The 23964-nt window shown below is 35.5% G+C and overlaps 2 protein-coding genes across 3 annotated transcripts in view; both read left to right on the plus strand.

Moving 5' to 3' along the window:
- Positions 1-20164, plus strand: part of LOC139114790 (nuclear pore complex protein Nup214-like) — a 43666-nt gene extending 23502 nt beyond the window's left edge. The window contains exons 7-17 of one of the 2 annotated variants that reach the window (XM_070676716.1): positions 592-689; positions 1422-1519; positions 1940-2127; positions 4753-4905; positions 5026-5161; positions 5694-6373; positions 7974-8252; positions 8995-9143; positions 10160-10303; positions 18857-19122; positions 20059-20164. In XM_070676716.1, the coding sequence (XP_070532817.1) occupies positions 592-689; positions 1422-1519; positions 1940-2127; positions 4753-4905; positions 5026-5161; positions 5694-6373; positions 7974-8252; positions 8995-9143; positions 10160-10303; positions 18857-19122; positions 20059-20119 (2252 nt within the window). In that variant the 3' untranslated portion in view covers positions 20120-20164. Of the gene's footprint in view, positions 1-591; positions 690-1421; positions 1520-1939; positions 2128-4752; positions 4906-5025; positions 5162-5693; positions 6374-7973; positions 8253-8994; positions 9144-10159; positions 10304-12827; positions 13952-18856; positions 19123-20058 lie in introns of those variants that run through there. The other variant, XM_070676717.1, reaches the window with a different exon arrangement.
- The window catches only part of LOC139114789 (nuclear pore complex protein Nup214-like), a 47045-nt gene continuing 43202 nt past the window's right edge, over positions 20122-23964 (plus strand). The window contains exons 1-3 of the mRNA XM_070676715.1: positions 20122-20240; positions 21134-21213; positions 22012-22089. Of these exons, the coding sequence (XP_070532816.1) occupies positions 20206-20240; positions 21134-21213; positions 22012-22089 (193 nt within the window). The 5' untranslated portion in view covers positions 20122-20205. The remainder of the gene's footprint in view (positions 20241-21133; positions 21214-22011; positions 22090-23964) is intronic.

Raw genomic sequence — 23964 nt, forward strand, 5'->3', positions numbered from 1 at the left:
CCGCTGACATTTGTTGATAATTTCCAGACTTATTTTGCATACGTAGAGTTAATTTATTTATGTTGGTTAGATAGAGGGTGAGCATATTTTGATATTGCTCAAATTGTGATGCATTCAACAAGATTGTATTGTTAAGATGTATTTCTGTGTATGTTTATGTTAAGTGTTGTATGTTTTAAGTAGGATCAATCGTTGAAACAAATTTTCTGATAATCAATTTTTACAACACTTTACTTGTGGTGTTACATCAGCTGCTAGGTCATTTGTCTTCAAAATTTTGTTTCTCTAAAAGTGCTCATCCAGTAGTAACTGATTCATATGGATTACCTCATTCATGTTTGAGCTAGTGAACATGAAAGCTAGTATTTTTAAGTTTTTTAAGAGTGTTTTCCTGAGTTGAAGTCTATTCAATTCTGGGTTCAGAAACTACATGTACATGTACTTGTCCAAAAGTATCAAAATTTGGTTTTGCTGATTTGCTGCTGTAAATGTAAGGAGACCAGAAATAATCAGATAATATTTATACAGTCAGCCAGGTTACTTAATATAGAGTTTTATTTATCATTTACATTTTATTTTTATTCCTTTCAGTGGTCAGTGTGGTGTGGTTGTCAACATACTCGTTCCTTGCTGCATATAATGCCATTGAATCGACTGAACAGCCCAATTTGGTGGAAGTCAATACAACTGTAAGTATATAGACAAGGACACTGTAATGATGAACTCAGTACCTGGTCACGGGGGCCATTTTGTCTAGTCAGTAGACTGCAGGGATGTAATTGCTAGAAAATACATTGATACTTCCTGAGACACCAGGCCAGGGAAATAGCAACTTTTCTAGTAACTCTCCATTTGAAAACATTGATTTGCATGCTGTACAGATATTTATGGTGATTGTTTTATGTTTAATATTTTCAGACTGAGTTGAATAGGCAAACTATCTAGTGGTCTTAAAACAGGAAGTTACATGACCGTGGGCGCACAATAGGGGGATAACTGATGACGCAGCCATTTGCATACACTGGGCGGGAGATTTTGAATTCTCAAAGCATCCCTTTGACCGGTGTGATAAATTTTAATAATCATGATGGGCACTTTTGTGACAAATGCAAAGAGAGGTCAAACGGTCGTACAAGGAACACATTTTGAAACATATGCGTTCTCCGACAAAAGACAGAACAATTATTCAGTTTATTTTCAACTCAAGTTTAGTCGCTACATATTCACAGATATGCAATGTTCAATGACTATGAACGCCTGAAACATGGCAAAATTGTGGGATTCTGTGATCAAACTCAGCAATCCGATCATTAGTGTTGCTTTTTCACATTTACATAGATTTACGGTATTCCAGCCTTTACAGGGGAAGTTCCTGTTTAAGAGGCAATGAAAATCACCCATATTGCAACTTTTTATTGCAGAAAAATGGTCCATCGACATTTGTTAACCTTGAAGATGTTTGTTATGGTAATGGAGAGGAAAGAGATCCTGTGTACTATTTTGAATATCTTGCTGAATGGTAATTTGTATTAATTAATTTTGTTCATTATGAAATTGCAAATTAATATACATTTTTACGGAAGTTTTACTCCTTTAACGCTTTTCCTGCCAAGTTCATATTTCACCATCAGGTCAAGTTGGTTAAAACTAGTGAAGCAAAACATGTTCCATATGGTGCATCTTAACAAAGACTTGAAGATTTGAAGGTCCCTGAAGCCAGAAATACTGTAAACTTGATTTTTATGAACTAAAGATGCAAGACCGAGCAAAGTGGGTGAAAATATATATGGTTTTGACTCAATACCACTTTTTACTGACTTTGCAGATGCAGAAGTGATACTGTCTGGCAGGGAAAGGCTAATGAGATCTGATCAGTTCATTTCCATTCTCTGTATATTTGTATGTTTATATGTCTGTATTCTTGTATTCCACTATGAAGGCAATTGGTTGTGACAGCACAGAGTAATGCAATGGAGTGTATACCAGTTGGTAAAGGAGAGTCAGGTCGTTGGGAACGCTGGAGTCTAGATGATGCTGGTCGAGTTGAATTACCATTACAAGATAGTCAAGATACCTATCCTGTGGGAACTGCAGTCGATTTGACATCTAAAATTCAAATACCCATTGGTAAGTACCGGTATATGATATAGTCTTTTTAGTACATGAAACTTCAAGAAATTAATCTGTTTGTGTTGAAATCAAAAGTTTAGACGTCATGCTATAGTGTTTGCTGCATGGCTGTTGTAAAGTCCCCTAGAAGGAAATTTAGTGGAGAAAAGAACATCAAACAAGATACCGGTATATGGGAATGCAGTAACTTCTTTGAGGTTTCACTAACGTATAAGTCAGGCTTGTTGTAGTAGTGGTTACATGATATAGTAATTACTGAGCATTTACCATCAAATACCAGTGTATGCAAAGTTTAACCAGCTTGGTAAAATGTGAGGTATATGAGAAATTATGCAGTAGAGTTGTAATCCTTTTCCTGCCAAGTTCATGTTTCACTATCAGATCAGGTGTGTTCAAAGTTCACCAAATGGAACATATTGTGCTTTACTTGTTAGCAAGTTTGTTAAAACAAGAAAAGCACAATATATAGTGATATGTATTCAGTACTACAGGCCATTGGCCTTCATGTACAATGTATCTTTACAGTTTATAAAAAGAACATGTAGTCACTTGAGATGATATCTCACATAAACAAAAAAACATTTTTAGCTCATATTTGGTTTTATATATAAATACCAAAAAGAGCTTATATGATGAGTCTGAGTGGCGTCTGTATGTCTGTATATTTGTGGGTATGTGCGGATGTATGTCCGTCACACACAAAGGCTCCCATACCGCCAAAGCTACTGTCTCAGTATTTGGTGTACAGGTAGATGTAGGGGTTGAGATATGAATTTGTTCAAATGAACACATCAGTGTCAAAAATGTGCAAATGAGGTTAGAAAAAGGGAAATACTGCAAGTGTGCAGGAGTGGTGGCAGTGAACTGAATCAGCCCACACATCTGAATAAGAGGATTTTGACCTTTAACCTATTTGTATGCAGGGTACCTATTATGTTTGGGAGTGGTAGCAGTAACTGAAACAGCTAATTGTTCATTTCCTGTCATTGTTTATGAACTGTGACATATTAACAGATCTGCTGAAACCATATGGATGTCTATTTTTGTACATCCATGGTACAAAGAAAACAGCAACGAGACATTAGATCATCTTTTCTACACCTGTAAATTCACTGAGACCTTCTGGAACGAGTTTCACACATTTTTCGAGGAATCTCTCAGTTTGTTCACTAGACATAACTTAAATGAAGTGCTCTTTGGTGTTGACGGTTACTCTGACATTCATAATCACTTGCTACTGTTAGCCAAAAGACACATCTACGCCATGAAAATGAAACAGAGTAAACCACACTTTGCAGCTTTTATGTTGCAAGTGAAATTCACTACCATCTAGAGTACGAAATAGCTCTGGAAAAAGACAAATTAGAGAGACATTGCAGCAAATGGATTTCAATTATACACAAAATTGTAGATAACTAAGCACTGTACTTCATTTTAATTTAAGTTCATGTTACTAAAGAAAATGTTACCAATAAAACAATTTAAATACAAAAAAAAAGATTCTCTGCTATGCATGTTGCTAAAGTTGACCTTCAGTATCTAAAGTTTCAGACCTTATTTACTTTTGTCATTCTTAATTTTCTGGTTTAAATATTTCTTGTTGTTTTTCTGGTTGTACTGTGCAGAAATTGTCATAACATCAACGTATAATTTTCCTGCACTGAACAGATAGAAAAACACGTATTGTTGATCTTTGGTATGTACCAATTCTGATCAAATTTGAGCGACACCGTATAATTGCGGTATTTTTTCTTTTATCAAAGACATTACCTATGTTCATCAAGAAGATTCTTGCTCTTTTTGAAATATGTCCCATTTGGTGCATTTTAACAAAAAATTGAACATTTGAAGGCCCCTTAAATCACTGATATGGACTAAAGCTGTTGGGACAGACCCAAGCCAAATGGGTTGAATTATGTATGGTTTTGACTCAGTTCCGCTTTCACCGAGTTGGCTGATGGGAGAGTGATACTGTCTGGCAGGAAATGGGTTAACACTGAATTCTCTATAGCATTTTATTGTCATTCCACACATGGCATGCATTATGGGTTCCTGTCACACTGTGATGAAAATAATCTGTTTTTATGAAAAATTAGTAATAATTCATCAGCAAGCCAGCTAAATAGAGTCTAAATTGTATTTCTGACAGGCTTTACATAGACAATGGGAAAGAGTGATGGCATTTAGATCACTGTCCATTCTTATCTGCATATCAGTGTAACAGTGAATTCTCTATAGAATTTTACTGTCATTCTACACACAACATGCATTATGGGTTCCTTTCACACTGTGATGAAAACAAATCAGTTTCTACTTGTATAAAAAAAGTAATTATTCATCTGCAAGCCAGCTAAATAGATTCTAAATTATATTGTATTTCTGCCAGGCTTTCACTGTAGAGAGGGCAATAGAAAAGAGTGGTGACATTTAGAAATAGTCTTTTCTTTACCTGTGCTAAAAGCTCTAACAGCTGTTGTGGCTGTGATATCAACCAATCCATAGATCTTAAAGACTCTTGTGTGAAAGCAAGTTTAACATGCAGAAAGGTTTTGTTAATGTCTACCCATCTGTATGTTGATATTCTCTATTCTGTATTAATAGTCTTTGATATTACATCAACAGGTGATAATCAAACTATGCGACCAGCACCTATATACATGGTATTATCAACTGAAGGCATATTATGTCCATTCTATATGGTCTATCGGGCTGAAGTCAAAGACATTGTAAATCCAGCAAAAACTCTCAAACCTGATGGAGAAAGACAGTCACAAGGTGAGAAATGAAACGTATAAGCATATTTACCATAACAGATGATAATTATAACTTCAGTAAAATCACAGATGTAGTGCAAATCATGTAATGACACTAATGACAGTGACCATTGTTTTTCAGATACATCATCCCCAGGTTCAAGTGCTCGAGCAGCTGCTAAGTTGCCTTCTATTGAACAGGTAACACCACAAAGTTCCGGTAAAGGCGCTGGTGAATCACTCCCTATTTCTACTCCAAGAGGAAATTTACTGGCTAAGTAAGTCATTAATGATTTCAGTTGATAGGAGATATGAAAAAATCCCATAGTAATACCATTTCACTGTATATACAGTATTTCCATTGTACTCACTAAAGGTAGTCTGGCCTCAAAGGTGATTGACTTGAACTCTGCTCAGACTTTTGTCAATGACACTTTCAACCATTCTTTTTGAATAAAAATCAGGGATCACTGTTCAAAATTTGGTACTATAGAAACAAATTACCCAACATTTACTGATGCTTGAAATTCAAAATGGCAGCAATCTCTGTGTTAAATCTATGGGGAAAAATATAATTTGCGAATTTTGAAAAAATCAAGACTCTGAAAATTTTTCTTCCTGTGATAGCTTTAAAATGAGCCCCCACAAGTGGTAGATCAGAAAAGAATTGTAAAAGTTTTGTTTGAGTCCAAATATCTGTCCTCAAGGCTCTGAGAAATGAGAAAATAGGGAACATATTGTACAGCTCACTTAAAGATAGCACATTGTTATTATACTGTTTGTATGGTAATGGCAGATTTTGCATTACAGGTTTGACAGCGAGGCAACTCCAAAAGTGACTACAAGCAGCAGTCATACAATAGTTCCTTCCATTCCAAGTGATGGAAGCTTTAGTTCGATTCCCTCTCAGCCCAGCAAAGCAGTATCATCCATCAGTAGTGCCGGTGGCACAAGTGGAAGCAGATTTGATTTCAGTGGGAGTGGCAAACCTACAGCATCCAGCAGTGCCCCAGTGTTTGCTTTTGGTGGCGTGTCATCATCAATTCAAGGAAAACCTGTCACAAGTGATACATCTCAACCCCCAAGCAGTTTTGCAGTAGCTCAAACTAGAAGCCAAACCGAGACGCAGCCAACAAGTGCACTGTACTCGTTTGGACAAACAGGATCAAGTGCTATATCTTTCAAACCACAGCTGTCAACTGATATTCTTCAAAGTACCAATTCTACTGGTTTTGCAACTAGCCAAGCTAAAAGTACAACTGATGCTTTTGGACAAAGCAGTACAAGTACTGTAACTGGCAAACCGCAATCTGCATTTTCTACCGGAGGTTCAGCATCAGCATTTTCTTCCACTGTAGCTGGAGCATCTACAGGCAGCATATTTGGTAGTTCTTCTGGTCAAACCTCTACATTAACATTTAGCAGTTTGAAAGAAGGGAGTAGTTTCATGCCAAAGCCTAACCAACCGCTGGCATCAGCTGGAGTTACAGGTAAATATCAACAAACACTCATTCTGATTTCTGTATGTCGTGTAAAGTAAGTTGGAATGTATTGTGTTATCCCAAAATGATTTTAAGTGTACATATCAACACAAATATCTTTTCGTGTGACTGATTTATTTAAGCAATAAAGCACACCCAGCGATGGTTGACACAAAATTTTGACCAGTTCACGACATGTATGCACAAGTGATAGCGAGTGCATATATGGAGTAAACTGGTCAAAATCGAGTGGTATACTGTGGCTTGGTAGTTTATTGCTATTATCATAACAGTATATTGAAATTCTGGTGTTGAACGTCATGAATGGAGTTTTGCTCAAGCTGAGAGCTCGCGCGTATGCCAGCCGCCACGATTGCTGTATTTGCACTATCAATACACTGGTATGATATAATATCCAATATCCCGTAAATTTTTAATTCCATCATCAGCATCATGGAGCTCATTAGATAAGCCGATTGTCTGTTGTGGTCCATATGTGTTCATATGCCCATCCTTTATGTGACAACAGTTGTTATTCTGATAAACTACTGGCCAGCTTTGACATGATACAGGTCAGATGGAATGATCTAAGTCAGATATGTTGAAATTGTGAATTTATTTTTGTAGTTTTTAGAGAAAAAAGAATCTACTTAGTATCCACTGTTGTCAAAATTATGGTATACTGGTTTCTGGGGATGATTTGTATCAGATTTGAATGTTGATATGTTTGGGATACCATCCTTGGAATGATATAAGTCACATTTCTCAAATCGTGATAAAATATGGAATATTGTATTTTTGGGTAAATTTTTGCCATTTTTGATGAAAACTGGTTCAAAACTACTTTGAAATTTAGCTTTGCAGATTCATACACAGGATGCTTTGAGTCGGTCATAGAAAAATAAGAAAAAGTTTCTATAAAGACTGTCTGATTGCCATTTACTGTTGAGCTGCTGTGTAATCTAATACCACTTCAATAGAATGTCTTTGTTTTGATGTTTTTATATTTAATTAATGTACACTATCTTTGACAACACTCATATTAAAAGTTTATGTCAAAACAAAATATTTTATAATTGTTAAAGATTATAATTTGTAAATTCAGTTAAGATACTTGAGGAATTAGAGGAATGAGTTTCTGTCATCATTAACAAGATTATTGATGGTACTAAATGATAGAACCTAAAACTTAAACATACCATACTGGCTTGATCTGTATGCCACTTTTTATGCCAATATATTGTCAAAGAAATAAGCCCGTGTTCTGTGAAAAATTTTCTGACAAGAGCACTGAGCATGGATTTGTAAATTAGATCAAGTGAGTGAGCAGCTACTCCTACTTAAATGACATCTATGAGTCACTTCTTGTCTAATTGTCAATTCTAATAAAATTGAACTACAGTATCAGGCTTTTTAGAAATACACTGAAGGTCAACTTTTGATTTAACCTGTTCACCCCCATTCCCTGTAAACAGGTCCGCAATCACCATTGCTAAGAATGGGTTTGGGCTAAACCATGGTGGTGAAAGGGTTAAGGGTTTATTAGTTAACTTGCTTGAATGTTGAGAATTTTTTCTAGTTTCTATTTCCTTGTTTATTTTCTCTTCAGAAGTTTCTCATATTGGCAGTAAACCAGCAGATACGGTAGATGCCGGCAGTATTCCAACATCAATTAATCAAACAATGACAAAACCTACAAACAGTAAAAACCTAGTGTTTGATTCTGGAGGAATTACCAACAAACCTGTGACATTTGGCACAACTACTTTGGCCAGCACCAAGCCAACAGTTTTACCAACATCAAAGCCAGCAGAGCTACCTACTACATCAAAGTCAGTAGAAGTGTCTCCACCAAAGCCATTACCACTTGGAAGCCAACAATATACAGGTATGGAGGAGAAAGAAAGATGTAAATATCAAACTATGCAAATAAGCTAAAATACACAAATTGTTAAATATATGTATTTTTTACTATAACCAAAACGGGATTCGAACCCCCACACACTCACGGCAACATCGCCTAGCTGCTAGGCCTCACACAAAACCAGTCGGCTACCGTTTCCAACCCAAAAGAGTTGGTCACAGCAACCGACTTAGATGTTACAATCCTGTGCGTCTTAGGTTTTACAGGTCAGGCTGTTGTGATGATTTGTTTGTAAAAATCTTTTTTCATAACTGTTCAGAAAAGGAGCCAGTTTTTGTGAATTATTTTAGGATTCCTTTGCAGTGTGTGTACAAATGTAACCGGAGACGTCTTTTGTGTTGCTAAAACATTGTCCAAGTCTTGTTTGTTGCATATCATTTTATGGGAACAGTGTCACCCAACTGATTTTCTGGCTGATGTTTACTTAGGCCATATTAGAAATTGTGTAGATTTCTATTAATTTCAAGAACTGTAGGAGCATTGTTGAAGTCATAACCATCTTGCCAATCAGGTATGTTTAACTTCTGAATAAGTACGCATAAATGTTGCAAATTGTTTGGACAACTCTTCCTTTCCCTGTTAAAAAGATGGCTGCCTTAAACGTCTGCCAGATGAGCAGAAAGGACAAAGTTTCAGCAACTTGAACAAATAAACTCTTAACGTTTGTTCCATGTTATGTAAATTGTACATCATATTGCATCCACAGATTCAAGCAGTAAAGCACCAGTCAAGCCTGTCTCTACAGTGAATTATTTCACAACATCACAGTCATCAAAAGGACAACAAACACAGTCTAAACTACCATCATCAGCTACATCTTTGGAATCCAGCATTAGTGCTATTATACTGGATGAGGTTCGTAATAAAGGTTTATACAAGCTATTGAGCTAGGGTCTGTTAATTACATTTGTTTTTTGGGTTCTATTTTTGATTTTCTGAATTGACCTTAAAAAGTTGACACATATTTTTCTGTCTTGTCTGACATTGTACCATGCCATCAAGAGAGACAAGGGATATCCCAGTTATCAGTGTTGATATGCAGCAGCTTACCAAATAGTTTAGGCTCTTATTATTGCATAAATGCTTAAGTGGATTCAAATCTAGACACTGAACAAAAATAGTGGGGCAGAAATTTCCATGGTTAATAATGTTTCGTGTGAAAACTTACAGCATCCAAAAGATTTCCAAAGATTTGTTTACAGTTTCATGCATAGCACTGCTAATCTCTATCACTGCTAATCTTTATCACTGCTGGTCTCATTGTTCACACAGCCTCTTCTGTGATAACTTAAGTTAAAAATGTTGAGTATAGTGTTCCTATGTTTAGATAAGGAGACTGAGTTGTCTGTCCTGCTCAAATTAATTATTCTGTCAGCTGGATCATATTTATGTTTGATAGACAGCATGGTCTATCAGTCATGATAGGAGTAGAAACAAATCCAGCACAGCCAACGAAAATAAGCCTGAGCTGAGAGCCAATTGAAAAAAATGAAAATGAATTGGAAAAAATACATTAGCCCAGCTGGCTTAGTCAGCCTCACATGCTAGAAAGAGCTGCGGAATGAACATGGGGCAGTCACCGGAGGAGTGGTGGCATGGTGACATGTTACAGTTGAGCACCGTCTCATTAATGATGACTTGTCACATTTGTCACAATTGCATCTCATACAGAGTCTTATGGAATGTTTCAAGACAATATGACAATTTTATTTCTTGGATTTCTACATGCTAGTCATCAGAATTGACAATTACTACACTACTTCATAGGTAGTCTCCTACCTTAATCATTTCCTTTTGAGAGATACTCTTTAACATAGTGACTTTCTTATGTTTTGTACCTTTTAATTTTTTTGATCTGATTTTTTTATTAGATGTTGCGTTTCCAGAGGGAGCTTGATGAACTGAAGAGTAAAAATTGTGATTTCATTGTGGGTGTGGATGCAGAGAAGAGAGAACTGTTAAAAGGCAAAGAAGATTTAGCTGAATTTCATGCTGAGATAACAGACTGTGTGCAGGTAAATGTCAGCCATTTATATTTAAGTGAGATGTCAGATGTCAATGAAATGATTATGACAATATTTTATGATTGGTTTGACTTGCTATGTGATCAGTGGTTCATTACTATTCCCTACCAGTGTTTTTTGTATCTCAAAAATCGCTTGTCTGATGGCTTTGATATTTGGTATACATGTCCCTAGGGTTTATTGTAATTTGATATATTGAAATAATGACGGAATCTTTAATTCTGTACTTTTGCAGCTAATTTTGCCATTTTTGGTCAGGCTATCCTGAAATGAATTGGCAAAGATAGCCACGTTCTTCATCAACATGTGTGTCACAAAACACAGCAGAGCTTTATTGGCTGGCAGGATTGTGTGTTTATTCAAAACCGCTGGTCAGAGAGCTTTGATATTTGGTATACAGGTCCCTCAGGATAACCTTAATGAGATGATTTCATATAGTTAGGAAATACTTAATTTGTGTTTTGAGGGCAATTTTCGCCAGTTCTTATTAGCTACTATAGACTATAGTCTATAGAAGCTATTGGGATGGGTATCCGTCCGGCGTCCGTCGTCAGTCTGTATGTATGTATGTATGTATATGTATGTATGTATGTCCGTTTGTGAGGCGTCCGTCCACTCAAATATCTTGAGAACCGCAGTACTTACTGATTTGATATTTGTTGTGTAGATGAAAAATAAGATTTTGAGAAACTACTTTTTTTAATTTTTTGATATTGTTGAAAATAGGCAAATTAATGCCAAAAAAGGTGTTTTTGGTAAAAAATCTTCTTCTTCATAACCGCTGGTCAGACAGCTTTGTTATTTGGTATACAGGTCCCTAGGGATAACTCAACTTAGATTTGTTCAAATTGTGATGAAATATGCAATGTGTATTTTTAAGGAATTTTTTGTCATTTTTGGTCAAAGTTTTTTCTTGTACTGTATAAACCCTATCAATTCACCCAGAAAAAAATAATTAATATGATTTCAAATAATTGAATTAATTAGGAAATCATCAAAGCCAAAATAATTTTAGTGTGGAATTATCAGAAAGTTCAACTTTTTTGACAGTTCATAGTGAATTGAGGATTAAAACATGTAAAGGCAACTTTCCTGAATCCCAACTTTGATATATTCTGAACAACCTTTTATGTTATCTAAAAGAAATTGCTCATAATAGTTTGTCATGATAGGGTGGTCAAATAAATAGAGATCGAGAAAGTTCTAATTTCCATTTATGGTTGACTTGGTAAGGATAAAATAAGATTACTTTTTGAGGAAAAAATAGAGTGGTCAATTAAAAGAGTGGTCAAAGTGATAGGGTTTTTATGGTAAAGCTGGGCTGTAAGATTCCTCATGTGCTATTTATAGCAATTATGCAATCTGTGTAAACAGTGCAATGAAAGTGTAACATGATTCCTTATAATGCTTTTGATGACCTTGAACTTCTTAAGTTTCAAACATTTGTCTCTTCAGTGTGCTTTCTCTGAGTATGTACAGTCTCAACTTATTCAACAGAACTTACTTACAATGTTAATTTGAAAGTTAAAATGTGTTTGGTTAATAGGATGAAAATACTGATATTGAAAGGTAACCAGCTCAAGATTCTTTATAACCTGACAGATATGCTGTTTTTTTATGACGTAAATCTTGATTTAAGCAAGTCTTGTTTACTTTAATTAGAATGTAATAAACTCTCGTTTATTTGCTATTATAGACTAATATAGTCTGATGAAATATGCAAATCTGTATTTTTACGGAATTTTTTTCCATTTTTGGTCAGGCCATCCTGAAATGAGCTATCAAAGATATCCACCTTCTTCATCAATACATGTGTCACAAAAGGTTATTCTCTACATAACACAGCAGAGCTCTGTCAACTGTTGAGATCGCTTGTTTTTTTCAAAACCGCGGGCTTAAATTTTCCTTTTTCGCTAAAAGCTCAACCCCGATGAAATACTAACTCGGTTATATGATATTTGGTTTACATGTCCCTAGGATGACATTAGTAAGATACTTTCATACAGTCAGGAAATACTTAATTTTGTATCCATGTCTATAGTAGCTTCAGGGACTTTGCCCTATGTTGTGTATATAGGGGTCTGTAAGTATGAACCATATTGAAACAATTCTTCTGCGATAGGAATATTGCCAAAGGACCTATGCACTTCCTATATCTTATATCATGGCATGTACGTCCTCTATACCGTCAATGTCTATAGTAGCTTCAGGGACATTGGCCCTATGTTTTTTGAAGAGGTCATGGTAAGCGACATTTTTTGCTGAATTGTAATGCTTTGTTGTGGGTTCATTTGTACATGATAACATCTACATTTCTACGCTCTTGAGCCCATTTTGTTTTCACATTCAAGCACACTAACTTGAGACTCCATGAACACCTTGAAATGGCGTACTCACTCTGGATTCAACTCTTCTGCTTTGACGCAAAACAAAGCAATCTGAATTGCACATATTCTTCCTGTGCTTACCACATATCTACCACATATCTCTCAGATGATGGTACTTTATGTTGTAGGCCTAATTCTACAGACCCCTGCAACACCTGAAGATATTCATGAGAAGAACATAAATGAAAATGATGCCTACATGTACCTCTGAGGCCATCCAAGCAACCATGGTGTGCTTGTTTACCCTGAGAATGATAAGACTCATTACAAGGATTGCCTTCAGTTTTCATAGAGTTAGAATAGTGATCCAAACAGTTTGGCTTTGGTGGGATTTTGATTTTGACTGGATGTTGATCATATATGCATACCAGAAAGTGGTACTGCATGGAGCCACCCGTTACTGTTCAGGAAGTACCACCGTAAATGAGAAATGGGCCAGTGCTGCACATTGGGTTATGACATAAATGATAAACAAAATTGTTCATGTTTGTTTTATAGTTAGTTTGGAATGACATGTTGCACTTTGGTTGTACGTTTGTATTTGGGAAAGTCCAGCATTTCGGTGATCAAAATTGTGTAATAACCCAAGTGATCACTTAGCAGTCATTGTGATGAGTTTATGAAATCTGGTTATGCTGCAACAAGGCATTCTGAATGAAAAGCCTAAAGCATATACAGTATATATTGTTATCCAGTGCTATATTTATCTCATAGTTATTCAAACAAAATAAAGCAAAAAAATAGGAATGCATGCCAGTACTAAGTACAGATAATTTTTACGCAGTTGTAGGTGATGGAAATTAGGACATCACTTAGAAAATGTTATCTGAGATTTACAAAATTTGTTTTTGATTTTGCTTTTCAATTTGAGAAAGAAATACTACCATAGTGTCAGTGGAATCTAAAAATTTAGATAAAAGACTTTTCAGTGTTAGAAGTCTTACTGCTTTATTTACCAGGCACATTTGTAGATATCAGTGAATGCAAATGAAATATGATTATTTTGAGCTTATATTGCTATGTTTTAGGAGATTCAAGAATTTTTCTTCTTTTCCAGATTGTATCTTGTAAACTTTCTTATAGATCACTTTCAAATCTATGAAAACACAGGTTTGTTATAGCTTTGTCACTGACCATACATTATGAATAATTATGTAAAATTATATATTTGTCAAAAACATTTGGAAAATACATAGTCAGCATTTCTGTCAATAGTTGTTACAGAAAAGGAAATAAACCATTTAATCAGAAATGTGGCACAGTGATATTGTACTTTGAATAAAAGCACAGTGACAAAGTACTTGTAATACGAGCACAGTGACATAGTACTTTGAATACAAGCACAGTGACATAGTACTTGTAATACAAGCACAGTGACATAGTACTTGTAATACAAGCACAGTGACATAGTACTTTGAATACAAGCACAGTGACATAGTACTTTGAATACAAGCACAGTGACATAGTACTTGTAATACAAGCACAGTGACATAGTACTTGTAATACAAGCACAGTGACATAGTACTTTGAATACAAGCACAGTGACATAGTACTTTGAATACAAGCACAGTGACATAGTACTTGTAATACAAGCACAGTGACATAGTACTTTGAATACAAGCACAGTGACATAGTACTTTGAATACAAGCACAGTGACAGAGTACTTGTAATATGAGCACAGTGACATAGTACTTGTAATACGAGCACAGTGACATAGTACTTTGAATACAAGCACGGTGACATAGTACTTGTAATACAAGTACAGTGACATAGTACTTTGAATACAAGCACAGTGACATAGTACTTGTAATACAAGCACAGTGACATAGTACTTTTAATACGAGCACAGTGACAGAGTACTTGTAATACGAGCACAGTGACATAGTACTTGTAATACGAGCACAGTGACATAGTACTTTGAATACAAGCACAGTGACATAGTACTTGTAATACAAGCACAGTGACATAGTACTTTGAATACGAGCACAGTGACGAGTACTTGTAATACGAGCACAGTGACAGAGTACTTGTAATACGAGCACAGTGACATAGTACTTTGAATACAAGCACAGTGACATAGTACTTGTAATACAAGCACAGTGACATAGTACTTTGAATACAAGCACAGTGACATAGTACTTTGAATACAAGCACAGTGACATAGTACTTTGAATACAAGCACAGTGACATAGTACTTGTAATACAAGCACAGTGACATAGTACTTTGAATACAAGCACAGTGACATAGTACTTTGAATACAAGCACAGTGACATAGTACTTGTAATACAAGCACAGTGACATAGTACTTGTAATACAAGCACAGTGACATAGTACTTTGAATACAAGCACAGTGACATAGTACTTTGAATACGAGCACAGTGACATAGTACTTGTTATACAAGCACAGTGACATAGTACTTTGAATACAAGCACAGTGACATAGTACTTTGAATACGAGCACAGTGACATAGTACTTGTAATACGAGCACAGTGACATAGTACTTTGAATACAAGCACAGTGACAGAGTACTTGTAATACGAGCACAGTGACATAGTACTTGTAATACGAGCACAGTGACATAGTACTTTGAATACAAGCACAGTGACATAGTACTTGTAATACAAGCACAGTGACATAGTACTTTGAATACAAGCACAGTGACATAGTACTTTGAATACAAGCACAGTGACATAGTACTTGTAATACAAGCACAGTGACATAGTACTTTGAATACAAGCACAGTGACATAGTACTTTGAATACAAGCACAGTGACATAGTACTTTGAATACAAGCACAGTGACATAGTACTTTGAATACAAGCACAGTGACATAGTACTTTGAATACAAGCACAGTGACATAGTACTTTGAATACAAGCACAGTGACATAGTACTTGTAATACAAGCACAGTGACATAGTACTTTGAATACAAGCACAGTGACATAGTACTTTGAATACAAGCACAGTGACATAGTACTTTGAATACAAGCACAGTGACATAGTACTTTGAATACAAGCACAGTGACATAGTACTTGTAATACAAGCACAGTGACAGAGTACTTTGAATACAAGCACAGTGACATAGTACTTTGAATACAAGCACAGTGACATAGTACTTGTAATACAAGCACAGTGACATAGTACTTGTAATACAAGCACAGTGACATAGTACTTTGAATACAAGCACAGTGACATAGTACTTTGAATACGAGCACAGTGACATAGTACTTGTAATACAAGCACAGTGACATAGTACTTTGAATACAAGCACAGTGACATAGTACTTGTAATACAAGCACAGTGACATAGTACTTTGAATACAAGCACAGTGACATAGTACTTTGAATACAAGCACAGTGACATAGTACTTGTAATACAAGCACAGTGACATAGTACTTTGAATACAAGCACAGTGACATAGTACTTTGAATACAAGCACAGTGACATAGTACTTTGAATACAAGCACAGTGATATTGTACTTTGAAGACACGCATGCTGGAGCCGTATTCTAATACAACACATATTGGCACTTTTGTATGTGCTAGATAAGTGTGCTGGTATGTGCCTTGCTTCTTGTGGTCTCCCGATAGTTGTATTAATCAGTTTGACAACACACCTGTGGAGTATGTCTGCTGAAAATTGGAGACAGTCATTGGAAAATGGATTCTTGGGTTGGTGCCCTGAAACTATCCTTTTTTCTTCAATGTCACACCATTCACCTATAATTTTAGGGTCCAATACAGCTAAATTGCATCAAAATAAGATGTTCAAAAATGCTACAAAAAGACAATACCACTTAACTTTTGAATTTTGATTTTTTCCATATATTCACTGAAAGACCTGATTTAGAATATACGCCATCAAATAATACTCTCTAACTTTGGACAGGAGAAGAATGCACAACTAAGGCAGAAACCACTCCCAGGGTTTCAGAATGTACACTTCAAAGTATCTGAGAAAGATTAAACTTAACCAGCACATAATAGATCCAGGCAAATATTGTTGTAGCTGTTAGCAAATGCAAATTGTTGAAACATGTTCCAAAATATATTCAAAAGATTCTTTTTGTACTTTTTAACATAAATTACAATTGTTAGTCTCTGCTGTAGATATTTAGCATTATCCTAACTAATTAACAGGTAATAGAAACTGTCTCAGTTTGTTTTTGATATGTTTTGAAGAAACCAAATGGAACTCGCCCTGTAAATGTGATGAGAAAAGCCCTAACAGTAAATACTCTACAACACCATCATCAAAAGTGACAAGCATTTCATATGAACACTAAAAGCTTGAATGTGAATATTGACACAGAAAGGAAACCTCTTCTTTCATTGAAGCTATACATTTCTGTACACAGAGACTGTTTGTGCTTCCCTTCATGTGGTATATCAATGTCAATAAATCATGATGAACCTATTAGTCTTTATTGCCGTATAGCATTCAAAGCCTTCCACATTTGCACATATTTGGCAAATTTGAACAAAGGTGCTCATCAACATGGTCTGAAACCATATGTGTATAGCTTTGTGTTTTAAAAGGGCTACCTTATGAAGTCAATTCAAAATCGTAGGGTAACTGTAAAGTATTTGACAGAAAGAAACATTCTGTGCTGTAAAGCCCTAGTGCCATATCAATAACTAGCAAATATGGTTTTTACCACTTCTCAGTTGATATCATTGTCAAATACAACACTTTTATCTTGTCAGTAAAATCTGCCAGCCTGAAAGCAACCTCTTCATATATCTCCCAGATATGACAAAAGTAGAGTCATTGTATTGTTTCAGGAAACTCTTGTCACTTTGATGAAACTTCCATAAATCACTCTTTAACCCTTTCACCACCATGGTTTGTCCCAAATCCATTGTTTTCTATGGTAAAGTTGGACCTGTACACAGGGAACTGGGGTTGAAAGGGTTAAAGCATGGAAATCTTATATATAGGTGTTTTATCAGTTGTCCTTGGGGTGTAATGGATATGGCTTTGTCTGTCCGACCCTACATCAGTCCCTGCAGCCATTATGGACTGATTCATTTAGTCAGGAACAAGGACACTGTTCTCTGGCATATGCATGCAAGTCAATTTTTGTCACAACATATAATAATATCGCCATCGGCAGCCGTTTTGAAACAATTTATTCCTATCCAGATCCTTAACTTGGATGTGTTTGAAATGATTCCATTTGAACTTAGACAAGGGCATTCATTGTACATGATTTTCATATACATTTCAACATGTGTCACAGCACAATCCAACATGGCAATGATTGGAACCATTACTTGGACATATAAATAGATTCCATCATAACTTTATACAAGGATAGTGTACAGCACTATGATATATATTTCAACCACTGCTTGTCTTCACCCATTTCAACCACTGCTTGTCTTCACCCATTTCAACCACTGCTGTTGTCTTCACCCATTTCAACCACTGCTGGTTTTTCCTCATTTCAACCACTGCTTTTGTCTTCACCCATTTCAACCACTGCTTGTCTTCACCCATTTCAACCACTGCTTGTCTTCACCCATTTCAACCACTGCTTGTCTTCACCCATTTCAACCACTGCTTATCTTCACCCATTTCAACCACTGCTTTTGTCTTCACCCATTTCAACCTCCGCCCATCTGCTATTATTGGGTTGACGTCGACTACACCTCTCAAAATTGTTAAAATTGAATGTAACAATGGGCTCCATGGTTAAGATGTCATGTAGTATGTACTGTGGGGAAAATGCTGTGTGGGCTTCAGTACGGAATTACTGAGCGCAGAGAATTCTGATATGTACTTGTATGTGGAATCAACTGATCACTTGCTGTGTAAATCTGGTACTTGTGTTATTGAAAACTTAAAATTGACCCAAATTAGTTCAGAAATTTTCTTTCAAAGGCACATGACTTAGTATACATCTTTATATGTATATGTATTTTCACTAAAGGATCTTCACAAATATATGAAAGGTACTGTGTTCGAACCAGAACAAGATGTGAATGATCTCCTAGGTGTATATGCAGCTTCAGTGACAGTGCAGAAAATGAAAAGGAGAAGAAAATGTGACTCTTTAAACTTATGTGACTAGTCTTCTCCCAAATTTTACTTTGCTCAGTGTACATGTCTACTTTGCTAGAAATGATTCATTGTCGGTTGTGTTGCAGTCACAAAATGAGGATATCAGTGAGTTGAAATCGACAACTCTCAATGCAGCAGTAATGGTGGAGGAAGGCAAAATTCGCAATCTACGTCACAAAGACCCTCACTATCGTCAGATGCTACGCTCTCGACCTTTAGACCCTGCAAGTAACAACAAAATGAAAGATATACATAAACTCTATCAGTATGTTGAAAACGGTGCTAAAGAAGTGAATTCAGTATTGGATAAACAATGGGAAGATTATCAATACAAACAAAGAGGTGGATCAAGGTAAGTGTTTTATCTCAAGCAAAGAGACTCCAAGTATATGTCAAGGTCATTGACAAGGATTAGTGGATAGATAGCAACAGTACTAGACAGAATGCATGGTAGCAGCCTTGTAACTGTTCTTATACATACAGTCCGTTTTGCAACCGTTTTGTGATTTTTGCCTTTTATAGTGAAAGGATAACAGGTGGGTCTTTTATTGTGGATCAGCTAATGTTCCAAAAAGTGATGAAGATATTGATTTCATAAAAATATGGAGCATACATAAAAATTCAAGTTGTAGTGACAAAGAAAGCATATCTGAGTGTGGATCATAGCAAAATAAAAACCTATGGATCAGCTCCAAGGGCATTTCATGATATTCTGACTGTAATTGCTATTATGCAACTCAAACAATTTGTGTCCCTACCTATCACTACCTGATATTGGGTTACTTTGTGTGTCTATTGTCTCCTGGCATCCTACACTGTTGCATATAAGTGCACCATGATGGCTTTTTTATTGTAGAACAGAATGCAAACAAGAACTCACATTGCAAATACATTTATTGACTTTAACAAAGATCTACTGTAGATTGAATGAAATCATTGTGTCGTTAGCTTGCATTTGATATATGCTATGAGGAACTTGTGGATCAGTTGATTTCCATTGCCAGTATGTCTCTATGTCTGCATGTATGAATATTTCTCCTTAAAAAACTTCAGAAATGCTGTATGTATCTTGTAAGAGGAAAGGGTTGATCCAAGCGAACATGTTCAAATTCATGGTCAGCTATTATGATGGAACTGTCTAGCACAAACTCTAACATGTACAAACATCTCTGCAGAATCACATTGAGCACTTTCTTAACCAAGGAGAACAAGGAGAAACACTCCCCCCATACAATTTTGTTTACATATAGGTATATTTAGATAATATCATTAATTTTTCTGAAAATAGAAAATTACAATGTCCAGCTACTGATGCAGTGTATCGTGTGATTCAGAACAACCATAAGTGATTCAGAACAACCATAACGTCATTCATGATCAGAGCCGAAAATTACAAGAACTAAAAGAACAGTTGCAGCAACTCAGAATCTCCAATATGACATCCACATGGAGCAGTAGCTCTCATCCAAGGTTAGTGATTTATTGTATACTGATGACAAGTCTCAGTTGTTTTTGTTTCTCATTTGGCATATTTTTTTGCCATCAGTGACACTTGCATGATAAGTGAAGTCAATTCAAGTACATCTCTAGCTTAAGTTGCAATGTTTTTTATTGTTCAGTGATGATGTAAACTCGTGTTATTGGCAAAAACCAATCTGGAATTCTTAAACTTTTCATCCTTAATCATTTGTCCATGTATGTTCAGAGTAACATTTTGTGAGCTTCAGTTGCACTGAGAGTGTATGTCATGGGGAGCTATTAGGATTAGTTGGTTCACATTTTTACACATGTATTAGGGTTTGTTCAAATGAATGTTTGTCCAAAAAAATATGCAAATTGATTTTGAAAATATTAGAAAGGTCAAAACGGCAAAAATTTGAATCACAATTGTGTATTCATTTATTCATTATAATTTATATTTGTCAAAACTAAAATGAAATTTGCAAAAATATATTTTTAAGGTAATCTGTCAGCCTAGTAGTGCAAAAGCAAAAAGATACTGTCTGTCCTCACTAAGATTTGTACATATGATTGATTTTATTTTCTACCAATTCTTTCACTGTAAGCAAAACCTATTCTATCATGAAATACAATTATTTTCCTCCAAAAATAGTGATGGTCAAAATAATAGTAAAATTTAGAGAGGTTTTACTGTAGTTTTAATATGGTGTCTGCTTTAGGTCTAATACAAAACTTTTATGTGGTTTTTAGAACAAAATCACGCTTCAAATTCAAAAATATGTATTTCAGCAATCATGTTGTATTGCTCCAGCCTTTCTAAAATTGCTTTAATGTAAAATTTTGTAAAGTCGCTCTCCATTAGTGTGATTTTTCACCATTATATTTTTTCCATCAATATGAAGGGATAGCGAGTTGTCATCTTTGGCTGCAAGTCTTAGAGCAACAAAGATAAAGTCACCATCTAAGTCTAAAAGAACTCCAGGTATGTATACACACAAATATTTCTTCCACTATTATACTGACACATTTTGTGACCATATTTTTGAATGTACAGTATATTCACTGATATGATAATGATTATGATCTCAATTAGTTTTGATCAAATGACATATGTAAATGTTTCAGACAAATTTTCTAACTCTTTGTTGAAGATATTTTCTGTGATTCCACCTTTCAAATAACTTTTACAGGTTTGGTCTTAGCTTCCTGTGTTAGCCTGTTTGTAGTTTCTCTTCAAACTGAATATTCTCATCCTATGGCATTGAAATGCATTTTTTAGCTTCCTTGCAGTGAGCTGATTAAGGTTTCTACGTAGTGAAAATGCATTGTTAAATTTTTTGGGCAAATTTCCCCATTTTTGGTGAAAAGTTCGTCTTCTCAGAAACCACTGGTTGAATTACTTTCAAATTTGGTTCATAATGAAGGTTCTCACCTACAACTCACTTTAAGGAACAAGCATTTTGTGTTTACTGTATTTTCTATTCTCATTCATTTGTTGATATTTTATCAGATACTATACAACACTAAATCAACATACCAGTATAATTACTTTGTATAAGATTAAAAGATATTTATTTTGGTTTCTGTCCATTGAAAAATATAACATTGCAAAGAAGTCTGTTTTGTATGTGAACTTACCAATACCATGTGTCACAGTCATTCATGTATCACAAGTTAGTGACAATTATATTGACTGTGTGTTTTGATAGCAAATAGTACAGTACCATCATCTGTGGCATTATTTATTGTTTATAATTGCACCTTTGTTTCTTACTTGCAGTGTCTAGCCAGAAACAAGCTCAACTGAGAGAAATTTTGTCCAAAAGGCAGGTGACACCAACAAGGTCTAGGACACCAGGTGAATGTCTGTTTAAGTCGTTTTGAAAAGAGATTTATGTTGTTGTGTGAAAATGACTAATACATATTGAAAGATTCACCAACACATACATGTGTTAAAGTACCAGTGTCCTATTCATCATATCTACTGAAGTACTTTGTTTCATTTAACTTTTAAAGAAAAAATCAACACCAACTAGCATCTTCTGCTTATCATGTCGACATATTCTTCAAATTGACAAACATGGTTGCCCTATGCATGGGGGACTTATAGGTTTTGCCATTTGAATGATCAAAATTAGATGATTACACTTGTCTGTCCTCTGATTTACACATCGTCCTTCTTTAGTCCCCACGGACACCGTCCTGGGGGACTTATAGGTTTGGTCATGTCCGTGCGTGTGTCTGTGCGTGCGTGCATCCGTGCGTCCGTCCGTCCGTTCACACAGATATCTCAGAGATGCCTGGAGCAATTTCATTCAAACTTGGTACAAGGATTACTTCATATGTCATACATATGCACGTCGATTTGTTTTGTGATACGATCCCATATGGCCACCAGGCGGCCATTTTATTATGATTTTTTCATGTACAGAGCCATAACTCAGACATGTTTCAACCGATTTTATTCAAAGTTGGTAAAGGACATTGACCAATGTCATAGATATGCACGTCAATTTGTTTTGTGATACGATCCAATATGGCTGCCGTGCGGCCATTTTGTTACGATTTTTTCATGTACAAAGCCATAACTCAGGCATATCTCAACCGATTTTATTCAAAGTTGGTAAAGGACATTGACCAATGTCATAGATATGCACGTCAATTTGTTTTGTGATACGATCCAATATGGCTGCCGTGCGGCCATTTTGTTACGATTTTTTCATGTACAAAGCCATAACTCAGGCATATCTCAACCAATTTTATACAAAGTTGGTACAAGGACATTGAGCTATGTCATACATATGCACGTCGATTTGTTTTGTGATACGAACCAATAAATTAAATTAATTGCCAATTTGCATTTACATGATGAACTTTTGTTTTTAGGGTGAATGTCCAGAAGCACTGCATCAAACTTTTTAAAATATGGTACCAGTGATAATCTATCAGTGTTATGATAGGATGCAAAAATATTTTGCAACATCCTGTTGATTAATTCCTAGTTGACTCATTTAATGACCTTTAGGATGGTGGCCTACATTGGTTTTATGTTTTCATCACCATGGAACTCATTCTTGGCCATTGAGCGCCATCTGTATCAAAGTATTTTTATCACAGACCTAATTAATGAAGAGGACTCTATCCTCTCTGAGGACTTGTAATCAAAGTACCCATTAACAAGTGGGGACTGTGTCATCAACGATGACTTGTCCTCCAAGTCGTAGTTCAGAAATAAAGTACACTGAGTGCCCAGCGGAAATGATTTAGCAGAGATGACACATGCTTACTCATGCTGTATATCAGATTGTTCAGTGAATGTATATGGCCCACATTCCAATACTTTACATGTTTGCAGTCATGTTATATTTCAACTCCAAATAGACACTTTTGCACTAATTTTAACCCTTTCAGCACTGCAATTTTCTTCCGCCAAACTTTTAAGCCAAATTTTACCAATATTTATGAATTTTTCTGTAATTTTTTGATAATTTTGGACTAAATGGACATCACATTTTATTTACATTTCATTTACTACTGTTTTTTCTCAAAATTTTGGCCGAGATCTGAGAAAAATTGACTGGGGTTTATTTTCTAAAGGGGACAAAAATAGACTTTGACACTCAAAGGGTTAAACTTTCCTCACATTATATCAGTAGCCTTTTGATAATTTATCATGATCAACACAGTGATTGAGATCATCCAGATACCTATGTTTCACTTCAGTTTTATTTTT

The sequence above is a fragment of the Ptychodera flava genome, chromosome 16, assembly GCF_041260155.1.
Source record: "Ptychodera flava strain L36383 chromosome 16, AS_Pfla_20210202, whole genome shotgun sequence".
NCBI classification, from domain to species: domain Eukaryota; kingdom Metazoa; phylum Hemichordata; class Enteropneusta; family Ptychoderidae; genus Ptychodera; species Ptychodera flava.